We start from the raw sequence: 15,064 nt of genomic DNA, 5'->3' as shown, positions 1-15,064 counted from the left end.
TCTATTCTTTACAATTAAAAATCAAAAGAAATAGGTACTACTATTTACAGGTAATAATATGCATAAATAATTCGTTTCCTAAAGAATACAGAAAATTGAAAACGTTTTTATAATACTTACATAATTGTTTAAACAAAAGAGACCCAGCCAGAGCAAAACGCAAAACTAACAGACAGAACTGCAAAAAAAGCCACTAATTTCCATTTTTCCACCCCCTTATCTTATATGCATTTTCCAATCAAAATTTTTAGGTTGTCATGAACATGAAAGACTCAACCTCAACAAATAATAATAAACAAAAAGCTCTACTTCCACTTCCCGCCAAATGGACACAGGTTGGTGACACTGAATTCACGCCAAATAAAATGAAAAAATAGAACAATTTTCTTTTTCATCAATTAGGCAATCCAAACCACGTGACTATTTTGACGTTTAAATGGCGGTCGTATGGCATGCAGTCGATTTTGCTGGTTTACTTGCATTGTTGCACTTGTGCTTTTCGTTGTAGAGTTGGTGTTAAAATTGTTTTATTTAGTTACTTGTACCCTTTGAAAAACTGTCTTTTTCAAGACAACATTGCAATATTATTTGTGAGAGTCGGACTTTTGTTTTTATTACAAATATGGCTTTAAAAGAAAGTTCGTATTTGGACCAACTAAGAATAAGCTCTCCTGAAGCCGCAGATAGATATTTGGACAAAATCAAACAACTTAACTGTGATCCATATGCTCTAAGTGAAGTCGATTTTGATTATGGACTTACCTATGTGCCACCAATAGCTTCCATGGACATTCTGACCTATATTGTTTTTACTCACAGCTTTTATACCCATGAACAAATGAGAGCTTATAAAAGTTTAGCAGCTTACAAATATTTCAAGTCTGGCTTTGTAGAAAAAGTGGGTTTTAAAGTTATTAATGATCTGGTGCTTTTAATAGGCAAGGTAAGAGTAGTACCTGTATTTCAAATTTTTTAAGAAAAAATACCTGATTTGTTAATAATCAATATTAAAGAGATTACTTTTTAGTCTTAGGGTTTAATATAATTGATTGCCTTGATAATTGATTTAATTTTTTTGTTTCAGGTGCAGCATTCAATGAGAGCTAGAGAAACCAAATTAAGAGTTTGGATTATCGCTGAAACAGGTGGTAGTATTTGTACTGCGCATTGTACTTGCATGGCAGGTCTTGGGGAAGTATGTAGCCATGTTACAGCAGTTTTGTACGCTGCAGAGCATGCAGCATATTTGAAGCAGCAGAAAAATGAAAAGAATGTAGCGTGTACAGATGTCAAATCAACTTGGCCAGTTCCAACGCAAAGTGGTACACATCCAATAGAAGCTGCTTCACTAGACTGGGGGAAAGTGATAGAAGAAAAAAATTATAAGGAAATTCCTCCAATGGATGATAGCGAAATGTTGGACTTGCTGCAAGAATTGCAAAATTCCAATTGTGACGCTGTTTTGATGAGGCATGTAGAGCCATTTGCGTCACAACTGTCAGATGAAAATAATGAAAAAGTTAGTATACCAGTCCTTTTTAATGTGTACCATAAAAAATATGAAAAAATGCCTCTAGATGATCTCATTCAACTAGGTATGAAATGTAAAATGGAGGTAACCCAGAATATACGAAGAGAAATAGAAGATAAGACACAGGACCAAAGGAAATGTGCAGAGTGGTATAGACAAAGGACTGGTAGAGTAACAGCTTCAATTTTTAAAGATGTCTGTAGAACCAATGTGGAGAAACCATCCCTATCTTTGATCAAATCAATATGTTACCCTCGCAAAATTTCTACAAGGGCAATAAGATGGGGGATAAATCACGAACAGCTGGCAATTGATGCTTATAAAAAAGAAACTAGCAGGAATCATAGAGACTTTATAGTGAATACAATTGGCTTGGTAGTGTGCATGAAATGGCCTCAGTTAGGTGCCTCACCTGATGGATTTGTGTATTGTGACTGTTGTGCTGCGGGTACCTTAGAAGTAAAGTGTCCATTTTCTCTTCGAGAAAATGGAAATTTACAGGAGTATGCAAGTCGAAAGGACTCCTGTCTTGAATGTGATAAAACTGGTACAGTAAAAATGAATAAAAAACATAAGTACTATTACCAGGTGCAAGCACAAATATTTATTTGTAAACTTAATTATTGTGACTTTGTCTAGTGTCCTAATTTTATATTTATCGAAAGAGTTTTACCAGACATAAAATTTTGGGAAGAAATTAAAGATAAAGTCCTAAATTTTCATGCAAAAGTAATTATGCCTGAACTTTTAGGACGTTATTACACTTCCAGAGTACCAGGTGGCAATATAACAAAGTGGTGTTTTTGCAATAATGTCGATGATGGCCAACCTATGGTTCAATGCTCATATGAGAATTGTAATATTTTCTGGTTCCATATTGGGTGTGTAAATTTATTAGAAAAACCCAAAACTAGGTGGACATGTTCAATATGCAACCAGAAACTATTTCATGATTATGCCACATAAAATTTTAATGGTTCATGTTTCCATTATTTTCATAATCATTATTGAGTCCATTCACTCTCTTCTTCCATTTCGCACTTTCTGCACCATGGTTCATTCACCTTACTTGTCACCATTTCAGTGACCGTTTTCATCTCTCGTTTATTGAGGTTCATGAAACTGTTTGAGTTTTTTATTAATATTCTTGATTATTTTTTTTTATTTAGTCTAGACTTGAACTTGAGTGGTTCTCCTTTTCTATTGATGATTCTTTATCAGCCATTTCTGAACCTCATTTTTCGTAGCATCATTAGTGATGCCACAGAAAGGTTCTGGACCTTCAAAAGTTTCCCTCGAGCCATGTTTATTCCATATATACATACAAAAGTACAGTGTACCATAGTATACATATACTTTTAAGAGGAAATTTTGAAACTTTGTTTCCTTAATATTTTTACAATTCATTCTACGGTTGATATAGGTCAGTCTCCGAAACATCAAATAAATACATTCTTTTCAGTTTTCATATGATTTATTTTCATTAAAATTGTCACAAATTTTTTATTAATATCAAAATACAAAAACAACCAATGAGGTGTACATAAATAATATACGCTAGCCACAGTCATTATTGTAAGAATGCTACTTAAAGTTAAAATTAAATCATTTGAATGCAAATTATTGTCTGGAATTGTTGAATTCTGGACATTATTTTCGTTCTAGTTGAACACATTTTTTGCAATTTTTTTATGCAATCATTATGTTACTACATGATCTCTTGCTCTTGTATTGGCTTTTAAATTGTTAACTGTACTTAGTTTTTTACAAACTTAATGTCTGTATTTTACATTTCTCAATGGTTCGTTTCACTAGCTGCTTTACTTACAACTTGCTAGTTGCATTGCTTTTTTTCTATGGATGTTTGTTATTTATCAAACTCATTTGTAGATGAACTGGTAATGTTCACTAATTAGTGAACAAAAATGTCTTCAATAAATAGATGAAGTAGCCGAAGTCTTTGTCTTTTATTCTCCACCTTTTGACCAATAAACCTACCACTTTCGAATGATAATATTATGATTTACTATCTTTTAGTAAAGTCGTCCCAGGAACGCAACTCATCAATATTGGCAATATCATTTTAAAGTCTTCTTCATTAAAATGTATAATCCATGTCTGAATTGCTGATATAAATGAGTCAGATTAAATAAATTATTAGAAGAATTTTTTACTAAGCAATAACATTTTTGTTTAATTTAATATTTTGTATTTTGACGACACCCGACTTGGGCGTCGAAACGTTAATAAAATCATTTTTTTGGTAAAATTGTGGCTTATTTCCCATTGAAAATAGTTGATTATAAAGTACTTTACAACATAAAGCAAAATGTTTATTTATTTATAAATCAAACAGACAAAAATGCCCAATTTTGTTTATATTATACCGATTTAACAACAATAGATCATCAGAACTGCAAGCTTCCCCACAACAAAGATTTGTAAAATGATGAATTCAATATTTTTAAAATTATTTAAGTATACAAAAGAGTTTTAATTCTTTAAACAATTAGCGGCCAAATCTGTGAGTAGAACTTTTTACTTTAACATATTTAAAAACCAACAAAAAAAGTTTTAGAAAAATATAAGCTTGTTTGATTTTGTCTGAAACAATGCAAGTTTTCTTGCTGTAGCTATTTATAATTCAAAACTAACTGACAACCTCGACAACATGGCATATATATATCCTAGTTTTGGCCAAAGGTGTCATTGATTGTTTTTCGTAGTGACACTTCAGATGTGTACCAAAAATTATTAAAAGAAATACTAAAAAGGCGACAATCTGGTGAAATAGGTTAAATTTAATTAAATTGGAACAATAGGAGGGCATAAATTAATCAAAACACATGCTATAAAAATTATCTTATCAACTATATTTATACCATCAGTAACATGGGTTAACATAGAAATCGGAAGTGGCTCTGAAAAAATATTAAATTTATTTTTAATGGAGCCAATAACTCTTTCTACGTGGATTCTAACCTGTGCAATGTTTCTAGTTTCTTCCAGCTCTAGTGGAAGCAATTGTTTTTTCCCCTTGGTAAAAGCTGGAATTACTAGCTTTGCTTGTAACACATCTAAAAATTCTTTTATTAAAAAACCTCGATCTGCTATCACAATATCTTGGGGTTCTATTTTATCCAAAAAACCAGAGAGCTCTACTATTTGTTTATCTGATGTTCTTCCTCCCCATGCTTTACTGATATATGAAATACAGCCTTGGGGAGTAATTCCAATAAGGAATTTAACTGTGTTATGATGTTTATAGTTTGACCATGTTTGCTGCTGGGTTAAATAACTAGCTGGTTTTTGGATAAACACCTCAAAGCAATCAATGATAATTGTGGTCTTATCATGAAAGACTTCTCTAAAGCAAGAAGGCATGTTTTTTTTAATAATTTCCCGATCTGGCCATTTTATGCTATTTTTAAATCTTTGATACATTATTGAGATGATGGTATTAAAATAGGTGGAACATGTTGATTGAGAAATGCCAAATTGGTAGGCCAAATATTTAAAATCTAGATTAAGTCTCATTTTCATCAATGTCAACAAATATTGTTGAGAGGGATCTAAAACAGTTACTGAGGATGATGGAATAAATGGTTTAATTCTGTCAAATACTGACTTCAAAACAGAAAAATTTAAACCGGTATAATATAAACATTTCGGATTGTCCGTTTCTAGTGACTCGAAACTTAAAATGGTCTTATTAATTCTGCGAGTCAACTCGTCAATTTTTTTATTTGCAAATTTTAATTGTTGAGCCATCTGTTCAATATCATCTGAGGTTAACTCAGTTTGAGTTTCGGTTCCAGTACTGTCTTCATACATTGCTGTAGTGTTACTTTCACTTACTGTATTGTTTTCATTCTGTAACAAACATAATTGATTATAAATTGGGATCCTTATAGTGGAACCATATGCAAGCTTTAACAGAATTAAGCAAAAATACAACAGTTTTAATTTCAAAATATCAAACTTATGACAGTTTCTTATTATAAAATCATATACTTTACATTTATACGAATCTTGAAGGTTAGTTGTGAGTCAAACTGAATACCTAGATCTTTTATAATGTCTTCACAATCCGATACAACATTGGTAACAGAGTAATTAAGGTTTTTACATGTACTGTCGACTATTATACACTGATCTCTATAATTAAAATTCCCTTTAAGAGTGTAAGCGCAAATATTTTACTGCTATCCCTACCTTTTCTGTCTTTACATGACAAATTATGTGTAGTAAAATTCTCACTGGTATGGATATGTAAACATTAGTTGACAATGTCATCATTAACTTTAAAAATATGGCTTTTGAAAGTTCTTGGATAACTGTTACTTGCATAATGGCTTAAATTATTAATTCAGTTAATTAATATGATAATTTTTTCACTAGCTATGTATTCAGTGATTGTAATAATTTATATATTGTACAACAAAAACTAACACCCAATCGAGCAAAAGTGATTTTTTAATAATATATTGTTACTATAGAACGCTTACAATTTTGAACATCTGTAACAACAAAATACTTGGATCACAGAATATATACTGGTGTATTCCCCGCCTGGATCTTCCATAAATAATAAACAATAAATAACTTTTTATTAAGTTCACGTCTTCAATCAATTATTCATCAAATACACTATCAATATTATTTAATCAATAACTCAAAATATTCCTGATGCCATGTCAAATATTTAAAATTGTCACTGTCTTATCACCATATTCTATTCGACTCAGTGCGTTGTATGATAAAGATAACGAATGTTCGATTTGGAAAATATCACCATTTTTAATCCTGAAAAAACAAATAAATATTATATATTACAAATAAATATTATAAATAAAAAAAAATTTAAACGCAGAATGAAAGACTAAATTGTTATCAAGGGCCGAAAGTCCCTTAGAATAAATAAAAAGTTTTCTTTTGAATGAGATATTTTAAAATAAAAAACACACTACATTTTCTCTTAGTTTTTCACCCCTGTAACTTATTAAAATAAACATAAAAGTTTTCAGGGACTTTCGCCCTCGGTAATAAAGTAATCTTTCATTCTGCATTTAAATTTTTCAAAAATACTTATTAGTTTTCTCAGGTTTTGAAAAGAATGAATCCGATTTAAATAGCATTGTAGCCGAAACTTTGTACGGATCCCCTTAATTCCAAATCAATTTAAAGTTAATGACATTCTCTTTTAATTAGTATACCTCAATAAATGTATCATTGTCCTCTTGTGAAACCTTTGTGGAAGATCTTTTCTTTACTCTTTCCAGTCTTTCAAGGTCCTGCTTTCGTTTTACAGGTCCCCTAGAGTAACCCATATTTTGGGTTGGTATCCAATCAGGATCATTTACATCTTCAAGTTTTGCAGGTTGTCCTAAAACAAAATTATATAACGTAGATACACAGTTAGTAGGCATTCGCATCGGGTAAAATTTTTTGGGAAAATAGCTTAAAACAATGTATATTTTCATATTTTCCAAAAAATTTTACCCGATGCGAATGCCTACTAACTGCCACGGCACCTACAATATTTTATTGAAATATATTAAGATTAATATTATTTCTTTATAGAAAATTATTGACAAACCTTGAATAAAATGTTTGGAACACACTTTTTGATATTTTAATTTTGATTCTGTCAGGTCTGCTCTTCGTATGGCCCTTATCCATTTTTTTCTGCGTTTAACAGTTAATTCATTCAAGTGGATAGCATGTTTAAACTTCAGTGGTTTGGGAATAGCAAAAAAAGATACTTTATCCCTTTTCGACCTGCTTCCACAGTTCACTACAATACATGTTAGTGGCATAGCTGTTACTAACTAACCTAAAATAATAAAATACATAAGTAAAAAATCTATTTTAGGGATGCTTAATATAATTTATTATTAAACTTTGAAATATAAAATTTGTTAACCTACCTTTCTTCAACCTTCCAAATTACTTAGTTAAATAAAACTTTTTAAGTACTTATTCTAGTTTATTGATGTAAACAATATTTTTTATTATGTCACAGAAGTATGTTAGCAATACTTAGGCGGATATAAATATACGAAAATTACTTTAAATACTTAAAAAACAATATTTATCATATGCTTTCAATGTATTGCATGCCAATCGCCAGACATATTGGAATAGTTTGACAGATCGTTGGATTCCCTAATTTCTTCACGTGAAGTTTATAACGAACAAACTTAGATGTCAAAGTGTGCTTTTACACGTCAAATTTGGCCTTGAATAACTTGGTCAATTTCTTGTCCATTTTATTGTTGATGTAAAGTGGACTTTTTACACATGTACGTAATCACTTTACATAAAGGATACAGCATAGCCCCCAATGTTCGGATATTCTACTAGCTGAGTTAAAAATATCGCTTCTTCTTCTTAAAAATATTGCCGTTTGACGTGTGGTTGTCTTTATTTTGTGGTGGTTGTATTCAAAAAGCTAACCTAAAGATTATTATTTGTATTCTTTTTCTCATGATCATCTTTCAGTGCGTCACAGACACGGTTAAACACAGTATAGGTAATAGGTATTTAGTCCATTCCGAAGTTGTAGTTTGTTTTGACATTTCCGTTTTATTTAACCTAACCTATGTTTTGTGTTTTATTGTGTTGTATACAAGGAGTTGTATATTGAAATTGAATTGATTCTTGTTTCATTGAATATAGAGGAGTTGTTCTGTTGCAAGTTGTTCTAGTTTTGTTGTTTTAAAATCTGCGAAAAACTATTTATAGATAATGGTGAACTTAAACAAGAAATGGACATGCAGTTTGCTGATTACTTAATTGTGTACTCACAACACATAGGTACAGGCATTATGCAAATACATACCATTTAGAGGATACTTCATTCAAATTGGAGGACTCTGCGATATTGGGCTTCCTTAATAGTTTACCAGACGTAGACACTGTCTTTTTCTTGGTAGAAAATGACACCTGTTTCACCCTTTCTGAATTTTCTCAAGTCTCATATTTGGATCAACGTGAAATTTGTTGGCTTTCACAGCTTTAATTTGATTAACGGCTGTCATTAAAATATCTTCACTGTTGCATTTTTGACCTAATGCAATTACTTACAGTGCTGAGCAGATAGTATCTCATGTAATTTCTATCTATCCCTCGGTTTTTGATGTGTGCGTAGGTGCTGAAGACTCCAGTTCTTCCCAAATATCACTGCTTGGAACTTAATTATTTAGTGTGACTCATGTAATACAAAGGTAGTGAATGTGCTGGCAAATATTTGATTGAATTAAAGATTTGATTTAATTTAATTTAATAAAATAATCAAGGCAAGTACATGAGTAGGAATGGTAGCATATTTTACATAGTATGTAGCTGAAAAGATAACATACATTAAACAGTTTCTCTGTAACAGTACATATTTTTGAGTTTGTTTTATTTTTAATTATCCATTTTTTAAATTCATCATTTCCTTCCACACTTTCAATATCAAATTTATAATTTGTGGCTACAATTAATGGCAGTCAATCAATCAGTCCTTTTTCCTGAAAGCCACAAAAATGTTGACAAAATTAAATCAAAACATATTTACAAACCTTTTGTTATCTGAATTAGTCTTTCCACTTGTTTATCTCGAGTGTAGTGTGTCAAATTATGCATGCTTTTATCTAGTTGTTTCACCTTTTTATAATACTGTGCATACTCTCCAAGTACATATTTGTATTTGTTAGTAATTCCTTTCTATAACAGTAGAACCCCGACTTAGTATTCAAACTATAATTTTTACTCAGGTACTCATAAAATTTAACAGTACCAGAATCATTCTCCAGTTGGAAAATTCAACAAATCTTTTTAAAAGTTGTTAACTTCTAAAGTACTTTGTATAAATTTCAAGCACTTGTATACATACTTCCATTCTTTTTTCAACTACAGAAATTTTTGTTAGATTAGTTTTCCAGGCACAATCAATGTGCCAGGAACAAAATAATCGATTAGACACAGCTGTCACATTATCACTGCTGTCCATCCGTTATAAAAAGTTTCCATTATATCTCTCATAAACATATCTGTAGTGATATTATTAGGTAGAAATTGTAGTATTCATTCTATTTGAAATCATGTATGTCACAGCAACGCCTTCACCAATATTAGTTCTATAGGTACCATCAATACAAACAATTTTTTTTGCAAATGTCATGACAGCATAACGTTGTACATATATCATTCATAATGATAATGCAGAAATCTGAGCAATCTAAATTATGCTGACTATCCTCAGAGCCTTGAGGTCTGTAGTATAATACACTGGCTACACACTACGTTTTGCCTGAGACCATGTCTGCAGAGACTCATTTGCGCAGGTAAGAGCAGCAAGACGGTATCACATGTAAGCCTCCAAGCGCCGCCTGTACTCTCGTCAACATGCTGAAGATTTTACCTGTGCAGTTTTACTTGAAGTGTGGTCAGAAGTTCAGTCCGGCAAAAGTTTTCAAGGTGGACAGTCGAAATGAGTGATATTAGAAGCATTGCAAACCTATTCTTAATTGAAGAGTTGTACAAATTTTTGAGCTGGCATGCATTATGGAAGGTGAAAAGTAGAGAATGAAGCATACACTTTAATGATTGAAAAATTAAAAGAGGCAATATTTTATTTTTATATTTTTAGTTCATTCTAAAATAGAGAATTCTTTTAAATCATATAAATTTCTTTTACCATTTTAGTATTTAATTTTCCAATATTTAGTCCTGTCGCCAGGGGGGGTACAACGGCCTCGTTAATTCAGATGGACTTAACCAAGTTTTTTTTATGTATTTTGACCCGTAGAACACGAATTTTTTGGGTAACAGTTGATCCGGATGTCGATAAGATTGTTATAGACCAAGAACTTGAGGAATCAAATAACAGCGATTTTTGGCAAAACAAAACAATATTTTGTATTTTTTGGGTCATTTTAAGCAAAAAATATTTCTACAAGTTTTTTAGTAGGATGCACAGTTTTCGAGATAAACGCGGTTGAACTTTCAAAAAATCGAAAAACTGCAATTTTTAAACCCGAATAACTTTTGATTAAAAAATAAAATAGCAATTCTGCTTAGCGCCTTTGAAAGTTCAAGTCATATTATGTCGGTTTTGATTATTTGCATTGCTAAAAATTTATTGTGTTATTGTTAAACAAAGCTACAAACAACTAGTGCGTGAGTGATGTTTCTATGATTTCTCATTTAAAATCGAACGAATAGGTAGAATAGGTACTAGTGCAATCAAGACTATTTCTACGTTACATGCGTTAAAACGCATGTAAAAGCACGGGAAACCGTACGTGTTTATAGCTTTGTTAAACAATAAAAAAATAAATTTTTACCAATGCAAATAATCAAAACCGATATAATTTGACTTAAACTTTCAAATGCGGTAAGCAGACTTGCTATTTTATTTTTTAATCAAAAGTTATTCGGGTTCAAAAATTGCAATTTTTCGATTTTTTTAAAGTTCAACCGCGTTTATCTCGAAAACTGTGCATCCTACGAAAAAACTTGTAGAAATATTTTTTACTTAAAATGGCCCAAAAAATACAAAATATTGTTTTGTTTTGCCAAAAATCGCTGTTATTTGATTCCTCAAGTTCTTGGTCTATAACAATCTTATCGACATCCGGATCAACTGTTACCCAAAAAATTCGTGTTCTACGGGTCAAAATACATAAAAAAAACTTGAGTAAGTCCATCTGAATTAACGAGGCCGTTGTACCCCCCCTGGCGACAGGACTAATTGGGGTACTACTGCCAAAAAAAATTTATATACTTATAATAATAGAATATAATAATTAATCAACTTATGTATTTCTGCTAAGTTCTGACACTGTTTTCTTGTGGCATATTTAATGTAGTATTATGTTCATATGGGATTGAGCCACTGTTGTAGGTGTAAAGAAAATTGCATTTCTTAATTTACTACTGATTGGTGTTTCAATTTCCACTCCGGAAGTCTTTCTACTCTCTACAAAAATTTAAGCAGAATTTTGGGCATGGATGCCAAATTTTTGTCGAAATAAAAGATGCTAATCGAATTTCTAACTGTCTAAGAAATTTCCTGCTATTTCTATTGTTGACACTTGACACACATATTTGTGTTTGTGGAATAATCATATCTACCTGAAAAGGTATTTTGTAAGTTTCTATCAATTAAAAACCATGATTAATTTAAAAAAATTTCTTTATTAAACTATATCTACGTTCACAATATTTAGAACTTGAATTAAATTCTATAATTAAACTATATTATGAATTACACCATGGCTATTTTGTCATGGTACACTACCTTCATTATTGAAATACCATAAAAAAAGTTTATCCTTAGTTTGCTTGGCGTCTCTGGAAATACTTATATAATGTTATCTCTGCATATCAATGAGATTAGAATCTTCTGTTCTTAAACCATTCCTATTGTCAACGTCTAAGCTTCCAATGGGAGTATAGGTTGAAGCATATTTAATTCTCAAAAAGTTATGGAGTACACAATATGTCATGACAATGATATATACAGTTTTTAGATTTAAATTAATAGTGGTATGTAAAATTCAAAATCTGTTAGCTAAAATACCAAAGGCATTTTCTACAACTCGCCTTGTCCTTGACAGGCGGTAATTGAATATTTTGTGTTCATTTGTTAATTCTCTTTGATTAAACGGTTTTAAGAAATGTGGAGCTAAGGCAAAAGCTTCAACACCAATAAACACGTCACTAAGCATTTTATCTGAACCACTGAGGCGATCAAAGACTGGAATTTGTAATGTATTTTCTTTTAATTTGTTGTAAAATATTGTTTGCTCTATAACACCTCCATCACAAATTCTCCCATTCACGCCAAATTCGTATATTATGAACTCATAATTAGCATTTACAACTGCCATCAAAACCATACTATGAAATCCTTTATAGTTATAAAAATAGGAACCTTGCCCATTTGGTAGAATACTCTGCACATATTTGCCGTCAACGGCACCGAAGCAATGGGGAAAGTTCAATCTTGCTTCAAATTCCTTTGCTATATGTTTCCATTATTCTTGTGGCTTTGGAATCTAACAAAAATATTTTTTTAGGATTTCTCTGACACAGTTTCCAGTACAGAACTGCCACAGGAATCTCCAGTGGAGTTGCAACCGCTCTCACGGACGTCCACAAATCAAGTTACAAAACTGTTACATGACTCTATTGGAGTTGCAACCGCAATTGGATAAAAGTGAAATTCGAATAATGCCAGAAAGACTATAACCGTCCAAAGTGATAGTGTGAAATTAAAATCAAATGATTACGTATAAATCATATTTATAATAATTATAAATAGTAGCTGTATTTTTTAAATAAACAGATTTGATAAGTTATATTATTTTTCTACAGTTGGTATGTTTTAATAAATATATTTTAAGACTACTGACAGTATTGTTGGTACTTTGGATCTTTTATTTATAGTAGAGGATCCAATATAATGTCGATCTGCACCGATCTGTTTAATAATGGATTAAAATTATTGGATATGTAATTTAGTATGGTAACAATTATAAAAAACAAGGGGTGCCCGATATAATTTTGTTCTGACTATAATTAACATGCATACATAATCGAAAACCTCTTATACCCGAAGGTGTCGAGGTGTACAAGCTCTCTTAAATTTTTTTCTACAAATGTACACCACTCTTTTCTGTCTCTAGCTAGTTCCTTCGGCTCACTCTATGTCTTCCCTCTTTCTTTGAGAATCTTGCTTATCCTATTGTTCCATGTTTTTCTTGGTCGTCCTGTACAGTGTATGCCAGTAGTACAGTCTATTTACGCATTCAGTATTATTTTCTGTCATCCATGGTTGAAATTTAGCGTATTCCTTGTCATAGATACGTTTATTTGGTAATAGATTCTCAGTCGCTTTATTGGCTTTTTTTCAGAAATATCGAATTTCTCTTGCATTCTGACTTTTTTGACAATTTCACATAGAAAAACTTTGTTTATGTTAATACCAAATTGCTAACCAACATCACTTTTCTACCAACAGTACTAAATACCTGCTGCGATACAGTATTTCTTCTAATTTATTATATTATAAAATTAAAACTTTAACTGACGCAATGAACCGCTATGACATAAAATTTTATATTCACCACATGCATAATTATGTAATTTATAAGCTTGTCGCCCTTAGGGTATAAACATCTATTTAATGCCCTTGATACATAAATAACTGTTTAATATATAAAAAAAGTAATTTTTTAATTATTCATTAATTATAGTCAAAACAAAATTATATCGGGCACCCTTTTTTTATAATTTGTAAACATACTAAATTACATCAAATAATTTTAATCCATTAAACAGATCGGTGCAGATGGACCTTACATCATATCTCATTAGACTATTAAAAGGCTATTAGATTAAATTAGAGGAATTAGGGATGGTGCCAAAAGAATGTGCAGATAAAATTCGATTACAAAAACGTCAAGAATTAAAGAAAATTGGATGCATATGCAGTAGTCATATAATATTAAAAGTAAATAATGTCACAAATGAGGTTTCTATGACATTTCAAAACACATTATTATGGCGTGTTTTGGGCATGATATAGTGTTGAAACATATAGACCATTAGCACTAAAAACATAGGAATAAATCGACTTTTAAATACAGCACCTAGAGACTTTAAACTTTTCGTGTCTAGAGACTTAAACATGTCTATGGTCACGTCACCTTCTGGATGCACTACCTGGTGCCCAAGATCACTGCTAAGACATGTTGTCTTCTGGAGTGTGGAGGATTTTTGAGCACCGGGGGTCATTTCCACCCATTTTTCTATAGTATACCTTTTTTCTGACACCATCCTAAACACAATACAAAAAGTTGCAAATCTCTAGGTGCTGTATTTAAAAATCGATTTATTTTGTGCTAAATGCCCTGCTCTAATATTCGCATTTGGAATTACTGCTAATAATATAATAAATCCCTTTTAATGCACCAATTTAAATAAGACTCCTATTATCATTATAACAAACATCACAAATTTTAAAACAACAAAGCTAGAACAACCTTGGACAGTTTAAAAGTCTCTCTATATTCAGTAAATAAATAAAACAAAAAATCAATTCACAAGTAAGTGTAAAGGCAAAAAAGGCATAATATGCCTGTATATAATATATTATATTATTTTATGATACACATATAGGTTATGTCAGAAGGGAAATGTCAAAACAAAACTACAACTTCGGAATGGACTAAATACCTATTACCTATACTGTGTTTAGCCGCGTCTGTGCGTCACAGTTTTTCGATTTCTCTCTAACGCGTTAAATTGTATGTGACAGAAAAAAAGGCACGTCTGGGAATACTTCGGTAATTATTCTAGTTCGGTGATTATTCTAGTTGTCGATAGATGGCGCCATAATCAAAAAAGAATTATTTATTAAATAAAATAATAATATTATCAATATAATCTGTACAATTTATAAGACTATACAAATGAAAGAAAATACCATTTTATAAATGCAATAGACACAATTGATTTGGTTTTATTCCAAATTGA

The 15,064-nt window shown here is 31.1% G+C and overlaps 2 protein-coding genes across 2 annotated transcripts; one reads left to right on the top strand and one right to left on the bottom strand.

The window, feature by feature from the left end:
* The first annotated feature begins 408 nt into the window (after window positions 1-408).
* On the top strand, window positions 409-3,487 carry LOC114335064 (uncharacterized). Its single transcript, XM_028285219.2, has 2 exons — window positions 409-943; window positions 1,085-3,487. Exons 1-2 carry the CDS (start codon window positions 623-625, stop codon window positions 2,168-2,170), a joined length of 1,407 nt encoding a protein of 468 aa, XP_028141020.2. The 5' UTR covers window positions 409-622; the 3' UTR covers window positions 2,171-3,487.
* LOC126884392 (uncharacterized) lies at window positions 2,984-7,700 on the bottom strand. Its single transcript, XM_050650310.1, has 4 exons — window positions 7,462-7,700; window positions 7,131-7,367; window positions 6,748-6,917; window positions 2,984-5,404 (listed from the first exon to the last, which is right to left on the bottom strand). Exons 2-4 carry the CDS (start codon window positions 7,348-7,350, stop codon window positions 4,337-4,339), a joined length of 1,458 nt encoding a protein of 485 aa, XP_050506267.1. The 5' UTR covers window positions 7,351-7,367; window positions 7,462-7,700; the 3' UTR covers window positions 2,984-4,336.
* Between the last annotated feature and the right edge of the window lie 7,364 nt (window positions 7,701-15,064).

Source organism: Diabrotica virgifera, chromosome 5 (genome assembly GCF_917563875.1).
Source record: "Diabrotica virgifera virgifera chromosome 5, PGI_DIABVI_V3a".
Taxonomy (NCBI): domain Eukaryota; kingdom Metazoa; phylum Arthropoda; class Insecta; order Coleoptera; family Chrysomelidae; genus Diabrotica; species Diabrotica virgifera.
The sequence above is the reverse complement of the archived record's forward strand: the minus strand, read 5'-3'. Positions and strand labels throughout refer to the sequence as shown.